The sequence below is a fragment of the Oryza sativa genome, chromosome 4, assembly GCF_034140825.1.
Source record: "Oryza sativa Japonica Group chromosome 4, ASM3414082v1".
Taxonomy (NCBI): Eukaryota; Viridiplantae; Streptophyta; class Magnoliopsida; order Poales; family Poaceae; genus Oryza; species Oryza sativa.
The window spans coordinates 26,964,529-26,985,228 of NC_089038.1; the positions used below are offsets into that span (position 1 = coordinate 26,964,529).

Below are 20,700 nucleotides of genomic sequence, written 5' to 3' on the forward strand. Positions count from 1 at the left end.
TCTCCTCAATCGGACTTCGATTACAGCTAAGCATACTGATACTAAATTTAAGAGCGACATTTCACTGCGGATATATATACCAACGAGAAGCTAATTAACCAGTTTTATTAGTAGCGGCATGCTAATACTTTTCTAAGAGAGGGGGAGAGAAAGAGAGTAAAAAAGAAAAAGCTGGGACAGTACGAAAGACCTAAACCCACCACACACTGACTGCATCCGATGTTTCCTACTGTTTGCACACAGAAGCTCTCTGCAGGAGTTCACGTACTACGAGCCAGATCCCTGTGACGTGCAGGATGCATCAACGGTATTGGTTGCATAAAGATCCACAGCCTAGGCGTGGAGGACGACTCTTGGTCTTTGCAAACTTCTGCGCTGGTGCGTACAGGAATTTTGTACAGTTGTACTGTTGGAGGCTAGAATGACTCTGCCTGCAGGAGGGTCCAAGCTTAAGCAATGTTCACTTCCATTATTAGAGTTGATCTATTATTAACAGAAGGGACAGCATAGGTGACAGCCACGTACCGCTGTGGTTATATGTTGGTTTCATTGTTTCACGATATATATGCATGCAGCTAATGTTTCGTGTTCCGGCTTTCCGGAGATCCGCCACTACGTTTTTATGATCGCTTGCTGAGTTCGGGAGCACGAAAAATGGTGTTACCCATTAACACATGATTAATTAAATATTAGCCTAAAAACTTAAAAATAGATTAATATGATTTTTAAAGTAATTTTCCTGTAATTTATTTTCAAAAAACACACTGTTTAACTGTTTGAAAGCGTGTGCGGAAAAAAAAAGAGGTGAGTTAGGAAAAGAGGGGAAATAACACAACCTAAGTGTGTTTCTAATTTCATCGTAAATCAGGTTTGAACGAGTCTATACAAATAGAAAAGTAATATTAACATCTACTGCATACTTTCTATGTCTCTAAAAGTCTCAAACCCTAACATCCCAATAAGACTTTAAGAAGAGAAATAGAAGATCATAATACCCTTAATTAATGTGAAAGTTATATTAGCGGATATGTAGGAGAAGGGTATTGAAGTAATAGAATTTCTCATTTTGCGGATTGGTGGTAGGTAAGAAGGTAGAAACTTGTTTATTTTGGGATAATTTTTAAACTCTAGAAGTTGATTTATTTTGGGATGGATGGAGTATCAAAATGAATAAATAAATTATAAACATACATTTTATAATAGACTTAATTATGCTCATTTGATATCATAAATATTAGTATTCAATGAATTTAATCAGAATTACAATAGTTTGACTTAGAACAAAACTAGCAATACACTTACATTTTGGAGTGGAGGGAGTGGGACCTAGCTACAACATGCACAAGTATACCAAAAATATGTAACTAAAAGTTAAATTCACTAATTTAAAGAATTGTGCTCTGTGAGGGCTATCTTACTCTATATTTTATTTACATGGCCAGGCAAAAAAAAACTTTTATGTACACAATAATATTTTGCATATAATAAAATTTTAAAGTAAAACTAGAGTTAATTAATATATGCAACTCCTAGATTATGTATGTTTTCAAAGATACAATATATAAATTACACCGTCATAATCTAGACTCATCATTATCTACTTATATTCATCCTAAAATATAAAATATTTTATATGAGTAAAATTCGTTATATTATGATGTAGTAATAAAGTAAGTATTTTTTTTAATTAACATGGTTTTTTTATTTAATCTTTGCGGCAAATATAGATTAAGTATACCATCGTTAATACTTCATAAGTCTCAAAATAAGTTGTTTTTAGAGTCTAATCATATTGTCCCAAAATCAGTTAATTTTTCATCTTTATCTACCTTTTCTCATAAATCGAGAACTTTTTTCCATTCAATATGTTATCTATCCATCTACCAATAGTATTTTTTCATTAATAACGGTATTTTGATCTTCTCTCCAAAAACTAAATTTTTGTTGGGATACTAGGGAACGAACAAACGAGATTTGGAGGGACACTAGGAATCTATTTATTTTGAGAATCCATACATGCAACCTAATTAAATAGCACCATACACTATGTATATGTATGGATCTACGTACTGAAGCAGGGCCATCGCTCATACAGTAATAATTTGCTCGTACGCACTCAAACAATGAAGGAGACAATAAACCAAAGCAGCAGGGTCACCGTGACACCAACCCATGTTCTCAGCTCACTGGAGTACTGGATGCTTGGATCCCTTAATGCCACTGTCATGGTCCAACTAATTCCCGGACATAGCAAATGCGTGTCCTACATTGTACCTATCACATCTCTAACTCCGCAGTTTCGCGTGCAGCTAGCTGCATGCATGCCTAGCTTTGTCAGCCTTCTTCCAGAGGTGAAGCCAGGATAAAATTATAGTGGGGCTCCTCAGCCTTCTGAGCCTTATAACAATCTCAGACAAAGTCTATTTTAGCCCTCTTGTAATAAATATATGGATTTAAATTTTAGGGGGGGTCTTAATAGGGGCTCTAATAGTTTATTAGGGGGTAGGGGGATCTAAAGACCCCCCGCCCCCACACACTGCCTCCACCACTGCCTTCACCCCTTTCTCACTAGGAGTGTGTTTAGTTCACGCTAAAATTGAAAGTTTGATTGAAATTGAAACGATCGGACGGAAAAGTTAAAAGTTTGTGTATGTAAGAAAGTTTTGATGTGATAGAAAAATTAGAAGTTTAAAGAAAAAGTTGGGAACTAAACCAGGCCTCGGTCGATCTGCAAGACTGCAAGGGTACACACGGTAGGTGAGAGCTACAAGGAAACCGTCCTGGCCGCCGGCACGAGCACGGTTGCGTGACCGAGATAAGAGAAACGCTTGACTACTCGCGCGTGCAACACGCACAACCGGTTGAAGAAAAGAATGGCGGGACGCCGGCCAGCACACGCGGTCGTCGTACGAGAGCTCTCGTGCTCCCGCAGCGTCTTCCTCGCGGTCGCGGAGTATACAATATACGTGGACCGGCACGATAGGCCGGGTTCGTTCCAGATCTCGATCCACTGCAGGCAGGACGGCCGTAAGCTAGCTACAAGAACATGTGTCGACCGATCGGAGGTAGGGTGTCAATTTGCACTGCGGGGAAGGCGATTGACATCAACGGCAACGCGGTGTGTTCGATCGCCAACTTGGTTGACATAAGAACCAGGCGGCGGTTCGCAGGCTGCTGCCTAATTAACGTTCTGCCGGAGAGGAGGCATATGCATGCATGCAAGGCCCCATGATTTTGTTGGGCGCGACGAGGATGTCAATCAGAGCATGATATGATGATGACCAATATGCATGTGAGAATAGTGGTTCCGCCAACGAGATTTTTTATTAGATAATGAAATAAAACATCCCGGCCTTTACTCATCAGAGTTACAGCCAATTGTTACAAAAGTAACACCCAATCACTGAGTGTAGTTTAAATGAATTAAACACACACCCAACAAAATAAAAAATCAAACTAAGATAAGGAGAGCACATTTATTCAAGTCTATTTGTGAATCTCCATCCATAGTTTGCAAAGAGTTGCATGACCGTTGTCTCAAGCCTACGACATGCAACCTTCATAAGCTCTCGATCATCTTCATACATTTGCAGCTGTGCCCAAAATCGGAGCCAATATGTTGCCCTGAAAATTACATACATATATGAGATAGATGGTAATTTGTCAGAAACCATATCATTCCTAGTCAACCACAGAGCCCAACATATGGCAGAAGCTCCTACAAGTATGAGTTTACTCTTCTTCTTGTCTACCCCAAAAGCCAACCATCAAACATATTAGATATGGTAGTAGGAAGGTATAAACCAAGAGAGAACTGTACTGCTCTCCAAACAAATTTTGTATAATGACACTCTATAAAAAGATGTTGAATAGTCTCATTTTTCATACAAAAACAACATCTTAAACTGCCATTCCAATTTCGTCTTGCCAAATTATCCTTGGTTAGCACAACCCCTTTAAGCAAGTACCACATAAAAATCTTAATCTTAAGTGGCATCTTAAGCTTCTAAATAATCTTGTTTCTCTCAATATAACCATTATTAATTAAAGCTAGATACATCGACCTAACAGAAAATATTCCATTCTGATGATATTTTAGCTAATAAACGAAATATCATATTTGCAAACGAAAACAGTGGTTCCGCCTACCACGACTTCTGTTTAAGGTTTTGGAGTAGCAGTACATGAGCAATATTCCAAATTTAAAACATAAGATGCCATTCTATTTAAGGTAACGAGATGATCCGTCGTAGTAGAGTGTACAAGGACTACGGATGTCTCAAGACACATCCTAAGTTAGGCCGTGTTTAGTTTGTGTGCTAAAATTTTTATAAGTATAGGGACACACATTTAAAATATTAAATGTAGACTAATAATAAAACAAATTACAGATTCCGTATGTAAACTGCAAGATGAATTTATTAAACCTAATTAATCTATCATTAGCAAATGTTTACTGTAGCACCACATTGTTAAATCATAGTGTAATTAGACTCAAAAGATTTATCTCCTAATTTACATATAAACTGTGCAATTAGCTTTTTTCTTCATATTTAATGTTTTATATATATGTTAAATATTTGATGTAATGAAATTTTTAAAAATTCGAAGGAAACTGCAACATTGCCTTAGCTAGCTGGAGTAGTATTTGGAGAAGAACGAGAACGACAGAAGTACAGAACCAAGCGACCGGCCATTCCCTCCCTACAGTGGAGGCTGTCTGTTTTGCATGGCTCAACGCGCATCTCCACAGTGCTACGGAGCATACGCTATAGTATAGCCTATAGGCAACGGATGGTCCTATGCAAAAAAGAAATGCGTAGTCTGGATCTGGCCAAGTGTCCAAAAAATAACAATGCATCTATCCGTCACATGCGGAGAAAGCTGTCGCGTACATTGGAGGCCATCAAGCTATACAACCAGTTAGGGGTGTCTAGATAGATACATATAAAGTTTTGGCGTGTCACATCGGATATTATATAAATTATTATATGAGGTGTTCGGACACTAATAAAAAAACTAATTACAGAATCCGTCAGTAAACTGTAAGACAAATTTATTAAACCTAATTAATCTATCATTAGCAAATATTTATTGTAGCACCACATTGTCAAATTATGGAGCAATTAGGTTTAAAAGATTTGTCTCGCAAATTAGTCGTAATCTGTATAATTAGTTATTTTTTCAGTCTATATTTAATACTTTATATATGTGTTCAAATATTTGATGTGACATGATGTAAAATTTTTATGTGCGATCTAAACAGGACCTAAAATTTTAGCATAATACCATATCAAATCAATGTGTTTTTGCTGAGACCAGCACTTTTCCTACAGTAAGTTTCCCCGCGGAGTAATCAATAAACTCCCGGTGCCTAATGCCCTAATCTCATAGTGGGGCCCATATGGCAGCGCCCTGCACTGACGTACTGACAGCTCCCAGTGCCCCGAACTCTCGCAAACTGCCGCCGTCTCACACACAAACGTGGCCACACCCCCACACGCCAGTACGCCACCCACGCCACTTCACTGCCCTTTTGGCCCGAGGCCGAGGGCGTGGATCGACGCCTACGTGCCGCCTGCCGCCGCCACCGCCGTCTGGGAGGATACGGCACAGTGCATACTGGATTATTACCGGGTACTTTGGTAGAGTGGTGCAACTTAGAGCAGGTACAATAGCAGATTATAAAAGCTATAAATATATTTTAAAGAGATAAAAGAAAAGAGAAGAGCAACGGGCTACAGATCTATAGCCAGCTACAGCACGGACTGCAAAACGTAATGTGTGTGTGACAGTGGGACCAGATATTAATTGTATAGTAAGCAACTATTGTATGGATTGGCTATTACATTGGTTATAGATGAGCAAGTTTAATAGTATAGCCCGCTAGTAGCTCCAATTCATCTATAGCCGATCTAATAGCCAATTCATACAATAGCTGCTTATTATACTATAAACATATGGTTCCACCTGTCATACACACATTGCGTCTTGAAGTCCATGCTGCAGCTGGCTACAGATCTGTAGCCCACTGCTATTCTCTCATCTTTTATCTCATTAAAATATGTTTATAGCTAGCTAATAGTTTACTATTGTGCATGCTCTTAGGGCAGTCCCAACCCTCCACATAGGATGGTGTATATGGCATTAACTACATTGCTATGTAGGACTTTTAGCTTATGTGGCACTATATTAATTAAGAGAGAGAGTGAAAAGAGGAAGAAACTGGGTCTCATGCAAGACAGTTTCAACACGAGAACCTATGCACTAGACACTATCAGGTTTTGTATTGGGAGAGAATAGTGTCTTCATAATAAATGAAGAATAAATATGATTGGTAGAGAAGAGAGATGATGTATTTATTAATAGCCCACTTTAAGAACCATGAGTTATAGAATGTAGTTTCTATTGTGATGTCTTATTGACATGGTACTATAAACACTATTTATATACCCTATGGGTTGAGACTGTCTACGCCGAAGGATGCCTCCTGTTCGGGGACAACGAAATCGGCGACGGTCTTGAGAAGGCAGCAGGCATACCTCGGAGAGCTACACACGTTTCATCTCGCATTTATGGTTTTACTTATCTCAAAAATGATGATTGTTGGTCGGGCGAGTAGCATTTTCTTTTCCGAGAAAATTGATATCTTGCCATTTTCAAAATAGAGTTTCGCTTGAATGTCATTCTCAAAAGTGGTTTCGCTAAAATGACACCTTTAATTAGGGACAACACGTTATAATGCCATTTCATCTATTTCTTCTCATTTTAATGATTTTTTAATGTTTTTTCTTGCTGAGACAGACCAAAATACCCTTGGATAGTCTCATCTCTCCCTCTATCTCTTCCTTCTATCCGTTGCAAATGGTGGGTAGCGCCGGCGGCGGCGCGGCTGGGGACGAGGACGGCGGCGGCGGCGCTGTCTCCGTCCCCAGCTGCGCCGCCGAGCCGAGCAGCCTTCCCCACCCACGTCGGCGCCATCCCCGTCCTCGTCTCTCTCTCTATCTCTTCCTCCGCCGCCAGACGAAGCATCGCGAGCAGCCGTCGTTGTCTCGCGAAGTTGCCACAGTCGTTGTCGCCGCAACCATCATGAGCACAGCAGCCGCAGCCGCCGCCGCCGTCGTCTTACGAAGCTGGTGCGGGCAGTCGTTCTCGCCGTAGCCGTCTCACGAACCTGCTGCAGCCTTCGCCTTGCTGGATCCGCAGAGGAAGATGCCGACTCGTCGGATCCCTTCATCCTGCTGCTTTGCTTCCTAGCTTGTAGCTCTCGTAGGCATGAAGCATGTGAAGGAAGCAGAAGCTAAAGCCACGTTAGATGTGCATGTTTCATTGAATCAATTGGCAGCTAGCTGGGAGGAATCGTTGAAGGTTCTGATAGATGCGTGGATTTGGGGATTAATTTTTTCACCTGTTTTTCTGTTTCTTTTTTCCTTATTGATGTATGCAAGTTGTTCATTAAAAAAACTGTGTACTACATTGATTTCTTTGGAGGAGTGATAAAAAAGCCAAAGATTTGTCATCCACTACATTGATTTCATTCCAAACCGAGTGGCGCTGGCACCGGCGCCGGCGCTGCCCACCAACTACAACGGATAGGAGGAAGAGATAGAGGGAGAAATGAGATAGGATCCAAGGGTATTTTGGTCATCTCAGCAAGAAAAAACATTACAAAAATTATTAAAGTGAGAAGAAATGGATGAAATGGCATTACAACGTGCACGTTGCCCCTGATTGAAGGTGGCATTTTAGCGAAATCACTTTTGGCAGTGGCATTTCAGCAAAACCCTGTTTAGATAATGGCAAAATGTTAATTTTCTCTTCTTTTCCGGACAGGTACCTTTTTAGAAAAAGCACAACTGTGATATGCGGAAAACATTCACGCCCCTATATCTGTTGCTGAATTTGCCCCGTTGTTTACTGCCTACTTCCCCCGTGGGCCCCGTCCAAAGCAAAACGTTTCTGGTAGTACTCACTCCATCCCAAACTAGTACAGTATAAACTATAAAAAGTTTCTGGTAGTTGTGATTAGTGAAATACTGACAAATCATTCAGTGGAGAAAATAAATAAGATATTGTTGCAATTAGTTGATATGGATAGTAGGCACAGGGTAACACCGTTTAAAATGCATGATTGAAAAAACACATAAATAGAAAAAAAAACACAAATGAATAGGATAAAAATACATATGCAAAACAAAGAATTGGAGAAGAATAAATTTTATGGGAATAAACATAAAAATATGTTAATTGGATTATTAGAGTTTAGGATCCCTTCAAATCAAGACTATTTGTGGAAGAAAGTTTCCTACATTTTTCTCTTGCTCATTTATACAAATAAAAAACAACGAGTTAGTCACAATAATTTGAATCATTGGCTGTTGCTGTGTGATGACTGAAATAATGGTAATAATTTCGATTAGTGAGAGCCTAGCTGTGTAGGATCGAACACAAGCAACCAAGCCTATCAGAGGGGGATGAATGGTAGGGAAAACCAAAAACCCAAAAACTTTTAGCGGAAATAAAAGTTACCCTCAAATCGATGGAAATCTCGACGTAGTCCTATCGCCGCCGGTCAGACTGCTCGCACGCCACCGGTTAGATCGCCGCCCTGCCACCTGAAACCGAAGAAACACAAATCGAAGAACTCTCAAAGTAGATGACAACTTTATTGCTTCTCTATGTGTTTACAAAGTGCAACAACATCACTCCTTACAAAAATCTCGAGTAAACTCGAAACCCTAACTAAACTATCAACTCCACGCTCTGAAAAACGATACAGGAAGCCTCACGCTCCCTCTCTATTTATACCACGAAAAACCTCCTACTCAAAGTAAGTGTAGAACTCCTATTCATGCTGCTGCCAACCATCGGCATACATACATACATGCATCAGCATCCATACACCACACATGCATCGCTACATATATGCATACACGTCACGCTACAGTACCCAGAGTACTGTAGCACATATACTTATCCTCCAAGAATCCTGACTCAGTCACCTTCTCAGATGGTATCCCGACCGCAATAGACCTTTGCTCCTTCCTGAGTATAGTCCCGGTCCTCACCATTGACCAAGGCTGACCTCAAGTTACCTGCACACAATCAGACAAAACAATCGTTTCTGGGCACAGATATCACAACCTAACCCACATTAGTCACACGCACTCACACCAACATCCACACATCTTTTCAAACCAATTCGTTGATTAAATCATTTGCAAAGCCAATTGTTCATCACAAATATTAACCATGACAATGATTTCACAAGCTGAAATTAAATTTCAGTGTTGGTCATTTTTGCTCACTTCTAGTTGTGGAAGAGTAGAATTGACGTGTCAGGCTGGTCGATGTTTCTCCAAGCAGAAGTATGTTGAAAAACCTAATCAAATTTGCTAAATGGCACTCAATAGAAATTTGGTATGAAATCTTATGGATTTTAGACCATCGGATGCATGCCCATGCTTCTTCTCATCCAACTCTAACAAGCATGTTCTCTTCTCCAGCGCCTGTGGGGCACAAACTCTAACAGAAGACATACAAGTCAGAGTTTGGGATAGGGGTTGGAGTAAGAGGGGTTAGGGGAGGGAGGGGATGGGGCTTTCTCTAAAACATAGAGGGATGGCAGCGAGCAGGATATGGGCGGGTGGTGAGATGCCGGTGGCGGCGCGGAGCCACAGGGGTGGTAGCTGGGAATGGATTGGTGTTGGGGGCGGGGGGTGAACAACACAGCCATGTTAGTGGTGAGGAGGCGATGGCTTGTGGTGGCGGATGCAACGGTAGGGGGCACCTCGCTACCGCTAGCTTGAAGATAAGGACATGTGAGAATGAGGAGGGGGACGACGTCACCAAGAGAGGGGCTCACCAACGCTATTCACGCCTTCCGATTAACTGATGAGGTGGGGGTTAATGTGATAGGCGGGGAATGCGGCGGCTAAACGACGATCTTCCGCTCACTCACTCGCGTGCGAGCGGGGAAGAAGGGAGAGAGGGAGGATAAGATTACTTATGTGCATGAATCACAAAGCCCACATTAAATGGTCAATAATCTATCAACATATTAAAGTAATAAAAAAAGAAGCCTCCATGTTCACTCTCACGCATTAGAAAATTTCATATTAATCAGAGAAAAGGAAAAAAATAGAGTCTTTATAGAAATACAATTTAAAAAAGCTTAAATTTAAAATTAAAAAATAACAAATATTGGGAGAGGAGACTAGAGTCCATACAGATATACAATCTAGAACTATCTGAATTCGGAATTAAAAAAAATAAAAGTAGAGCTTATAGTCTATATAGAAATACAACTTAGAAATAACTAAAATTTAAAATTTAAAAGTATGAAATATTGAAAAAAGAGTTTAGAGTTTATATATGAATATAATTTAGAATTAATTGAAATTATAAATTAAAAAATAGGAACATTGAAAGATGAGTTTAGAGTTCGTATGGAAATACAATTAGAAATATTGAAAATTCATAATTAAAAAATAAGGAATATTAGAAGAAAAGTCTAGTGTCCATGTAGAAATTTAGAACCAATTGAATAAAAAGTAAAATAAAAGTAGAGTTTAAAGTCTATATAGAAATATCATTTATAAATAACTAAAAGTTAAAATAAAAAAGAAAGAAAGATTGGAAGAAGAGTCTATATTTCATATAGAAATACAATTTAGAAAATAGCTAGAATTAAGAACTACTCCCTCCGTTTCAGGTTATAAGACGTTTTGACTTTAGTAAAAGTCAATCTGTTTTAAGTTTAACTAAGTTTATAGACAAGTATTGTAATATTTATAATACTAAATTAGTTTCATCAAATTAATAATTGAATATATTTTCATAATAAATTTGTCTTGGATTGAAAATGCTATACTTTTTTCTCCAAACTTAGTCAAACTTAAAGCAATTTGACTTTGACTAAAGTCAAAACGTCTTATAACCTGAAACGGAGGGAGTAAAAAAATAAGGAATATTAGAATAAGAGTGTAGTGGAATACAATTATAAAATAATTAAAATTTGAAATTTAAAAATATTAAAAGAGGAGAGTAGTGTCCATATATAAATGCAATTTATAAATAAAAAATATTGAAAGAAGGGCTTAGAGTTCATATAGGAATATAATTTATAAATAGCAAAACTTTAAAATTAAAAACAAGGAATATTAAAAGAGGGGTCTAGAGTTTATATATGAATACAATTTAGAAATAATTAAAACTCAAAATTTAAAAATAATACAATATAAAAATTACCCATTGGTTAGTTTGGTTAGTTTAGTACAAAATTTTAAATTATGTTACCATTTCGATATATTTTATTAATAAAATATAAAAATATATATGCTATTACGTGAGAGAAAATATATAATAATGCTAATCGTATAGTTTGCATAGACTATCATGCTGCAGGTACACATGATATAAGAAGGATTCGTGTCGTAAGTTAATCAGGCAGTCTCAAACCTAATTGTAACCAGTCAATGGTTGGGAGAAGTCGAAAGCAAGATATACAGAGACGTGCAACTATTTTCCAAGATAGCAACAGGTCATCTGGCAGCACTTTACATGTGGTGCTTCCATTGCAGCAATAAGCCATGGCCATGGTAAATTCATGGGCATGCATTGATGGGGACACATGTTTTTAGTGATCCTTTTCAGCCTTTTCCACCCAGTACCACCCTCACCCTATGCAGCTAGTAGGTAGGCTTTCCCCGATCTACCTTCCTCTCTGACTCTCTACTTTCACCGAAACCAAAGAATTGCTTAGAACTAAGCTGTTGGTTAGCGAGTTAATTAATCAGGATCCTAGTGCTGTTGCTATGTACGGAGTAGATGTATACTTATCTTATCCATTACCTTCCCTTGCAATCCTGGCAACTCTTGTTCACATGTCATCACACCGTGCCTTTCCACTCTTGCCACTGGGATTGGACTTGATTAGAGTAAAGTTAATTCGTGCTCGCACTGCAAATCCTGGTCCTCATCCACCTTATTAGTCAAACTCCTGTGGGTGTAAAATTATTATCCCAGGCTTAGAGCTAAAAAGGTATCTACCTAGCTCTTTGGAGGCTTGCTTTGCGACTACTAATATACTATTCGCCAATGTCTTCCTCATGTGCGCGATTTGATGCATTGTTAAATGCGGCTAATTAGCATCCCTAATCCTACTTCACGTGGCTAATGTAGGTTTGGGGTGGCAATTGTTGGTGGCTTGGTGCTGACTTTGTAGCAGAGCACAACTCAGCAAGTATGTATGTACAGCGGAAGGGCAGTCTGAGCCAGGTTAGGAGCGGATTACGGATGTGCATCAAGTTGCACCAATATACTAGTAATTATCATGTAAGAAGCGTAACGTCTGGCTGCAGCTGCTTACCAAATTCGCCTACTACCGGAGATTTTTAATTACTTGGTAAGAAGAACAAACAACTCGCAAAATACAGGCCTACTCGGTCGCTGTTCTAAAGAAACTCAGTTGCTGTTCTATCGGTCCTTTTCAGGATCTGTATAATCCATAAAAGAGGACGAAAAACCCTTGATCAAAAGGCATGGGCTTTGCTTTGTTGACCCCGCAATAATTCGCCACCTCTATATCGATGGGTCGGTGGCTCGGTGCGTAGCCATCCATCGCAAGGAGACCGCACTGGACGGTCATGGCGTCAAAAACGACAGGGGCATGAATCGCAAAAGCAATAAAAACAGGGGCATGTACAGGCAGACAATCCAGTGGTAGTTAACCTCGTTTTCATCGCATCATTTCCCTCAATTCCAAGCTCCGGCGGATCGATGCACACCACAACTCCACAAGGAGACGCATAACGTGAAACCGATCGCTCGCTATTTTACTCTGCAAATTATCTCGGCCATTCATGAGCACGCGGTGTTCAGTACGTTCGAGACACTGAGACAGCGACAATGTGTTTTGTGTCTATATAGAAACAGATCGATCGCACAGTAACACAGACGTCGAATAAGTAAACGGATATACTACTACTACACGGCTGTACCGCATATACTTGGAGTGATCCGTCCCGATTAAACGGACAACTTAATCCCTTATTAATCAGCTAGTGGCACGTACTAGCAAGGAGAATCTCATAGGAGCAGTAACAATCCAGCTGCAAACTATAGGAGCTACTACTACCTCTGGCTGACAGGGGCAGAAAAATGGACGGGGCCCGGCCGGACCATGGGTGGTCCGCGGCCTGCGTCTCGATGAAAGCCGGCTTGATTAGCGCACGAGACACCACAGCTACTCGACCGGGTGGTTTGTGCTTGCGCTTTGTGCTTTGCTTAATCATGCCGCGCCCGCCCGAGCGGGCCGACGGCTTATGCACCGCTCGCGCGCGCAGGGGCCAAAGGAGGCAGAGCGACATCAGATGCGTGCGTGCCGCCGTGCCGTGCTCCTCTGCACGCCACGGGGACCGCGCGCTCTGCGTCGCTCGATCGGGCCGAGGGGGTTTTCCTCTGCTTTTCTCTGAGGCCTTCACGTATACGGGGGCGCAAGCGCAACGCGGGCACCACTGAGAGCTCTCGGCCGTGGTGATGCCGGCTTGGGCATCGGATGCCGTTGTCGGTATAGAGGGGGAGAGCTTTGATGGAGTACTGCGCCAGTGTGCCGGGCGCGTGATGGTCCTGGCCCTGTGCATGTGGTGCTACCCTGGTATAGCCTGGGAGGTGTATCCGTTCTTTTTACGTGCTTGGGTTTAGCATCTCCTCTTTTCTTTCCACCTTTCTTTCTTTCGGTTTATCAAATGCATCTGCGCAACGAAACTTCAAATCGTGCACACCGCTGCAGGTCGTCTATTGGAAAAAAAAAAGGCTTAACAGATGCTGAGTGGAGATTTCGTTGGCATACTCAGGGGTAGGAGTACTATTCTAGGGTAGTACGCTGAAACGAAGAGAGGACAAATGGCACCATCAAACAGTGCCAACAAGTCAATGGTATGTGCATACTCCAAAGGACGCGTCGTCGGCTGCTGGTGACGGGAAACCGAAAAGTAAAACCAAACGACGGCGCGCCACCTCCTCTCCGTTTCCAAAATCGCATTGCCTGCCTAGTCCACTTCCCCGAAACGGCACGAGCGGTTAACACTGCCTCGCGCCGCGGCCGGGCACAACCCGCTGAAGCCTGGGCCCCCGCGGTCGCGGAATTTTAACTCCCTCTACCCCCTCCATCCCCAAGGACAAGAGAGGAGAGGAGAAGGAGAGGCCGCGCCCCCGAAAGGCCAAGGACGAGCGTACCACCAGGTCACCAACCCGACAGTAAACAGTAACCCCCGGTGGTAACAAAACCGACGATGACGACGACGCGAGGCGGGCAGAGAGGGGGGAGGGGAGGGGAGGCGTTGGCATCACCGCAATAACAACGACGACGGCACCAGCACCAACCACCAGTCGCGCAGACAGGCAGCAGCTGACGCGCGCGCGGGGGCGAGGGCAGGAACCCGTCGCGATTGGGCGGACGACGAACCGGTCGCGCGCGGGCGCGTTCGGGAATCGTGGTGGATCTGACGCCACCACCGCCGCCGCCGCCGCCGCTCGGTTGCTCCTCTCCTCGCCGCGCCGTCGCGTGCGTCGCCGTCGCCTCCTTGCCCCTAGCGGGCGGCCGGGCAATTCCCCGCGCGCCTGCTCGATCTGCCTCGGTGGTCAATGCGGGCGAGGAGATGAGCGGCGCCGAGGAGGAGGAGGAGGAGGAGGAGGTGTTCTATGAGGCGCGGGACCGCGTGCTCTCCTCCTCCTCCTGCTCCTCCACCTCGGCCTCGGACGACGACGACCACCCGCGGCGAGGTCGGGATGCGGCGGCTGCTGCTGCTGCGGCGGCGGCGGCGGCGCTCGACGTGTGGACGTCGGAGCCAGCGCCCGTGCAGGAACGACGCCGGAGGCTTCTCCAGATGATGGGGCTCTCCGGTGACCCCTCTCTGGCGCGCCTCGAGATGGGTCGATCGGCCTCCTACGACGGGCCCATCCGGCCGGAGACGGTGTCGCCCATCTCCCGATCCAGATCGGATGGCAGCGTGCCGGCCTCCGCCACCAAGCCCCCGCTCGCGGCCCGGTCGCGCCAAACATCGTCCGACTCCTCCGAGGCCACGCCAGGGGGAGATGACGCGGACCCCAGGTGCCTAATCCGAAACCTCGACGACGGCAGCGAGTTCGTGGTGAAGGAGGAGTCCGCGCTCCGCGAGGTGGGCACGGGGAGGCAGCTCACCATGGAGGAGTTCGACCTCTGCGTCGGTCGCTCCCCCATCGTCCAGGAGCTCATGCGCCGCCAGAACGTGGCAAGCTCCGGTTCGAGCAACGGAGCGTCCGCTCTCATCCAGAGGTCCAGCTCTGATTCAAGCAACGGCGCGACGCGCCACAGGCGGCGCGGCAGCTGGCTCCGGAGCATCCGCAACGTCGCTGGCTCCATGGTGGTCGGCTCCCGCGACCGCCGAAGCAGCGACGAGAAGGACACCTCCTCGGAAAAGGGAGGGCGTCGGTCCAGCTCAGCCACAGACGACAGCCAGGAAAGTGCCAGCGCCGTGCGCCGTGGCCCGGAGCGTGTCAAGGTACGGCAGTACGGGAAGACATGCAAGGAGCTCAGTGGGCTGTTCATGAACCAGGATATACAGGCGCACAACGGGTCCATCTGGAGCATAAAGTTTAGTCACGACGGGCGGTACCTCGCGAGTGCTGGGGAGGATTGCGTGATCCATGTCTGGGAGGTGTCGGAGCTTGAGAGGAAACGGGAGGGAAATGGGGTGTGCAATCAACTTGTTGCCGTCGTGTGCAATGGTTCGCCGGAGCCGATATTGGCATTGGCAAGTGTTGATGGAAGCTGTTGGGAGAAGAAGCATCGGGCTAGAATCTTGGAAACTCGGAAGTCTGCGAGCTCTGACCGGTTGATGTTTCCAGAGCATGTGTTCGCACTATCAGAAAAACCGGTCAAAACTTTTGAGGGGCATTCGGAGGATGTGCTTGATCTCTGCTGGTCTAAATCTCAGGTAATGTTACAAGGTTTCTGTTCATTCAAAATTCCTCCACTGTTGATGCTCCTTGAATACTCCTATAAAGGAAAAAGGGTGAAGGTTGAACATAATCTCACAACCTAAATTCCACTAAAATTTAGTAGTGACAGAGTGTGCTTCTTAACTCTCAGTTAATTTCAACTATAGTCTTAACATCTATGGTGAAACCTCGAAGTGCATTGTTTTCCATCAAACCATCTTTGTCATAACTGTTAGTCCAACTGTGTCAGAACAAGACACTGGCATCGAGTAGTCAAGGGCTGGTACAGTTCAATCCTTATCACACTTTGGTGTAGTTCTTCTGAAACATGGAGCATATTGATGCAAATTGGTGTCCTTTAGCTCTGAACTAATCCTTCTTTGTTCATTGGAAGGAAGGTTAGAAGTGCATAAGCAGCAATCTGGCGAATTGCCTGCCTATCGATTGCATCATATAGAAGAGGCACTGCCCAAATTCTGCCATAGACTAGTTACTTACCATGTCCAAGCTCATCAATTCTATTATATCTGTTACATGATGTGACATGAATACTCCTGTTTTTCATTTAGTGACTAAATTTTAGAAATGATTCACTAATAAGATACACAGGAATGCTATGATCTACCTTTCAGCATGCTGTAATCCCTAAAATGGCGATAATGTAACAATTAGAAAAATAAGTTTGTTGGATTATGTCCTATGAATCAATGTAAAATATGTTGTTCTGCAAAATCCATTTAGCCTTAATATAATCTCCCATACTAGTACTAGTAGATAATATAAATATATTTGAGGAGTTTCAGCCTTCTTTTGGTACTACGTTACAGGTTATTTCATTTATTCATGTTTAAGATGGATATAGGTTTCAATAAAGGTCCCGATGCATGACTCTGGTGACTCCTGTATACATAGATGAAGTTAACTTGGTACCATGTTATATCATTATTTGTCCAAAGTAGGACTGTCAGGAAATCCTTCTAGCATGTTTCATATTCAGCATGGCATGCTGCATAACATGGATGACATATGTTGCTTGACCAATTGACTTTGAATTTCATGCGCATCAGTAACTTATGGAGTTATGGTCTAGAAACCAGGACTCGCATCATCAACTATGTATTGAAATTTCAGATGTCTATTGAGAGAATGTTAGTTCATCCTACTAGCAGTTCATTGCCCTTTGAAAGTCCAAATGCATGATCAGATGCTCCTAATTTGTTGGGCCCTTGTTGTAAGAAGATGTTAGTATCTAATTGGCTTTACATTGTGTTTGGCTGGAGAAGATAGGAACTTCTCCCAATGCATGCAAAACGGAGCGGCTCATTAGCACATGATTAATTAAGTATTAGCTTAAAAATGAAAAATGGATTAATATGATATTTAAATTAACTTTTTTTTTTTGCAAAAAACCACACCATTTAGTAGTCCGGGAAGCATGCTCATGGAAAACGAGAAAGTAGAAGATGGGAAGAGGGAGTATTGAACACACCCAGAGGGTAGTTACCTTTTGCAGCTAGTTATACATATATGGTTTCTATATACCTTATGTGGCTAGTTACATATCCAGACTTCACATTTGTCAACAACAGTTACATGCTTCCAGCAATGCATCCCCAAATTATGATTGCTACAATTCCATGAATCTTGTAGTGGTATTCTTATGGTTTTGTAGCTATTCCAGATTTTAATTTCTTTCTTTTTCAAACATCGTGCAGTACTTACTTTCATCTTCAATGGATAAAACAGTGAAGTTATGGCATATGTCAAGAACTTCATGTTTGAAAACATTTTCACATAGTGACTATGGTAAGATCTCGAGTTGACATTAGCAGTTTTGCGTGTTCTCTCTCTCCCCCAAGCACATATGACGTTTCTCACTCTGCGAACATACTCTAAATTTTCCTTTGCTGCTTTGCGTTTCAGTGACATGCATCCAATTCAACCCTGTTGATGATAGATACTTCATTAGTGGTTCTCTGGATGAAAAGGTTCGCATATGGAGCATTCCGGGACGTGAAATTGTTGATTGGAATGATCTGCATGAAATGGTCACTGCTGCTTGCTATACACCTGATGGACAGGTTTCTACACTATATACTGATGTATGTGACCGAAAAGGTCTTTTTGTATGTTAGCTCTAATACCTTGTCTCATATTTTCTGAAGAGAGCATTAGTCGGTTCCCACAAGGGCAGCTGTCATATTTATGATACATCTGGTATATCTCACCCTCTCATGATCCTCATATCTTATGAGTGTATTTCTGTATGTTTTTGGCTTACTTTTCCTTCAGGAATAACCTGTCTCTCGATCTTATGGCCAGATAATAAGCTTCTCCAAAAGAAACAGATTGACTTGCAAAATAAGAAAAGGAAGTCCAATCAGAAGAAAATCACAGGGTTTCAGGTGCTTCTAACACACTTTTGAATATGAAGCAAACTATGTGCAGATCACAGATCTTCTCTTACTGAATTGTAGTTCCTTGAATAGTTTCTCCCAGGAAGTTCTTCAAAGGTGCTCATCACATCTGCAGATTCACGAATACGAGTTGTTGATGGTTTTGAACTAGTTCATAAATTCAAAGGTATTAAGTTTTGTGCCTTGGAACTTATTCATATCAGATTGTTTTTGTTCAAGGTTTAGTATCCTTTTTCTCAGATATACAAATACTCCTGAATGTTACTTACCTGCTTCTTTTCGGTTGTACTAAGTACAGTCCCAGTCAAACTTCTTATTCATCCATAAACCACCTTTGTTACTTGTTACTTTTACCACTCCTTTTTTTGTTGCAGTGTTGCACTGGAATCCAGGTGTATAGAGTTATGCTAGGAAGTCATAATAGGTCTGCAGTAACCAAATCATGCTGTGATCATCAGATCACAAATACTGCAATTCCCTGCTCATTGATTAAAATTTTGAACGTGACTAGTTAAAACTAGTTTCTCCTGTCGTTTTCTTTCAACAAAGTGCCAAAACTGTCAGAATCCACTTTGTTGAGGCAATAGTTGTAATGTTCACTTAACATGTTATAAAATAGTTATATCCATCTTTCGATGAGTCCAATTTCTGTATACCTTTCCCCGTGACCTTCTATCATTGGTTGTTTTGAGTTTAACGTCTTCTGAATTCTGATACCATGCACCGTTTCAGGTTTTCGAAATACCAACAGCCAAATATCAGCTTGCCTGTCTTCGAACGGGAGGTATGTGATCTCTGCGAGTGAGGATTCCCATGTGTACTTCTGGAGAAACGATGACAATTCTGCACAGGGCAGAAGCAAGGCCGTTGTGTCTGTCACAAATTCGTATGAACACTTCCACTGCCAGGATGTGACTGTAGCTGTTGCTTTGCCATCTGCTGGATCAGCAATGACGTCCAGAACAAATTCCAGGAAGACCGAGGAGCAGGATAGCATACCGCAGCAGCACACTCAACCTGACAAACAGCAAGATTCCTCTGATTTCCAATGCCTAAGCGGCAACGGCCTAAGCACTAGTTCAAACCACAGTGGTGACAGAACATCTGCAACTTGGCCTGAAGAGTTGATGACACCAAGTAAGCAGAGCCCTCCGTCCAGTACCAGCCTTCCCAACGGTGCTGGCCAAGCACCAAGCCGGTCGGCCTGGGGTTTAGTGATCGTCACGGCAGGCCGTGGAGGCCAGATCAGAGCATTTCAGAATTTTGGGTTTCCTGTTCGAGTATAGCAGCTATTATCCTGGTGAAGATGCTGCCTGTACTCTGTAGTCGCTGCCCCTGCGGCAGAGATAATTTTTTGTGTATAGCTAGGAGGATACGTGGGCAATTTGCACAGCGGTCTGGGATTGGATCTGGTTACTTGTTACCAAGGTGCACAAAGCTCCGTTCTTCGACTAACTTACTACGGCCTGGGCACACAAGGTATGCTGAATTCATTTGCCCGAAACTGTACATGGGAATGGCCCAGAAAGAGCGACGGGCGCCGGGCAGTCGGAGTGAGATCTCTCTCTTTGCCATCCATCTTTTCTCTGTTTTCCCCCGCTCAAGTCCGTTTTAGCTTTTTTATCCTTTTCTTTCTCTTGTTTTCTTTATTATTATATATTCTTGTAAGAAGAAATCTCAGTGGTACACAAATAGAAAAGCGAAAAAAGGAGTTGCATAGAGTGGTGAAATTCTTTACACTAGCTTCGCAGGCTTGCAGTATTTAGTGTTACGCGGGTAAAGTAATTAGAAAGAGATGAAAATTTTGGGTTCTGGAGCTTGTAGTCCTTGCTCATGGACAAGGCTGGAATAGTTGAGTTACATTTCTGGTGTATATGTTCTCTCGTTCAATGTTCAATCGTCTACTGCTCAGCATTTTCTTTTGCTGTTTCTGGCAGTGTCTTTTATCTTTTGTAATCATGTACGCCATATATGCTTTGCCTGTGCGCCATGTATTGCTCTCAACTTCTCGTGTAGGTGTGTAGACCGTAGCTGCAAGAAAACGCCATCCAGTCATATACGCCCCCTGCGTCTCAAGGAGTCGCGTACCACGGACCACGGTACGTCGGTACCAGAAGTCACGGAACTAAGGTGGTGTTTGGATGCAGATACTTAACTTTAGTCTCTATATTTAAACACTACTTTAGAGTATTAAATATAGACTACTTATAAAACTAATTACATAAATAAAAGCTAATTTGCGAGACAAATTTTTTAAGCCTAATTAATCCATAATTAGAGAATGTTTACTGTAGCATCACAT

General features: G+C 42.7%; 1 protein-coding gene across 1 annotated transcript; it reads left to right on the top strand.

Moving 5' to 3' along the window:
• The first annotated feature begins 14,182 nt into the window (after positions 1-14,182).
• Positions 14,183-20,271, top strand: LOC9269146 (uncharacterized). Its single transcript, XM_015780863.3, has 7 exons — positions 14,183-15,977; positions 17,697-17,787; positions 17,905-18,062; positions 18,147-18,198; positions 18,304-18,386; positions 18,471-18,564; positions 19,131-20,271. The coding sequence occupies exons 1-7, from the start codon at positions 14,661-14,663 to the stop codon at positions 19,682-19,684; spliced, it is 2,349 nt and encodes a 782-aa protein (XP_015636349.2). The 5' UTR covers positions 14,183-14,660; the 3' UTR covers positions 19,685-20,271.
• The last annotated feature ends 429 nt before the right edge of the window (positions 20,272-20,700 follow it).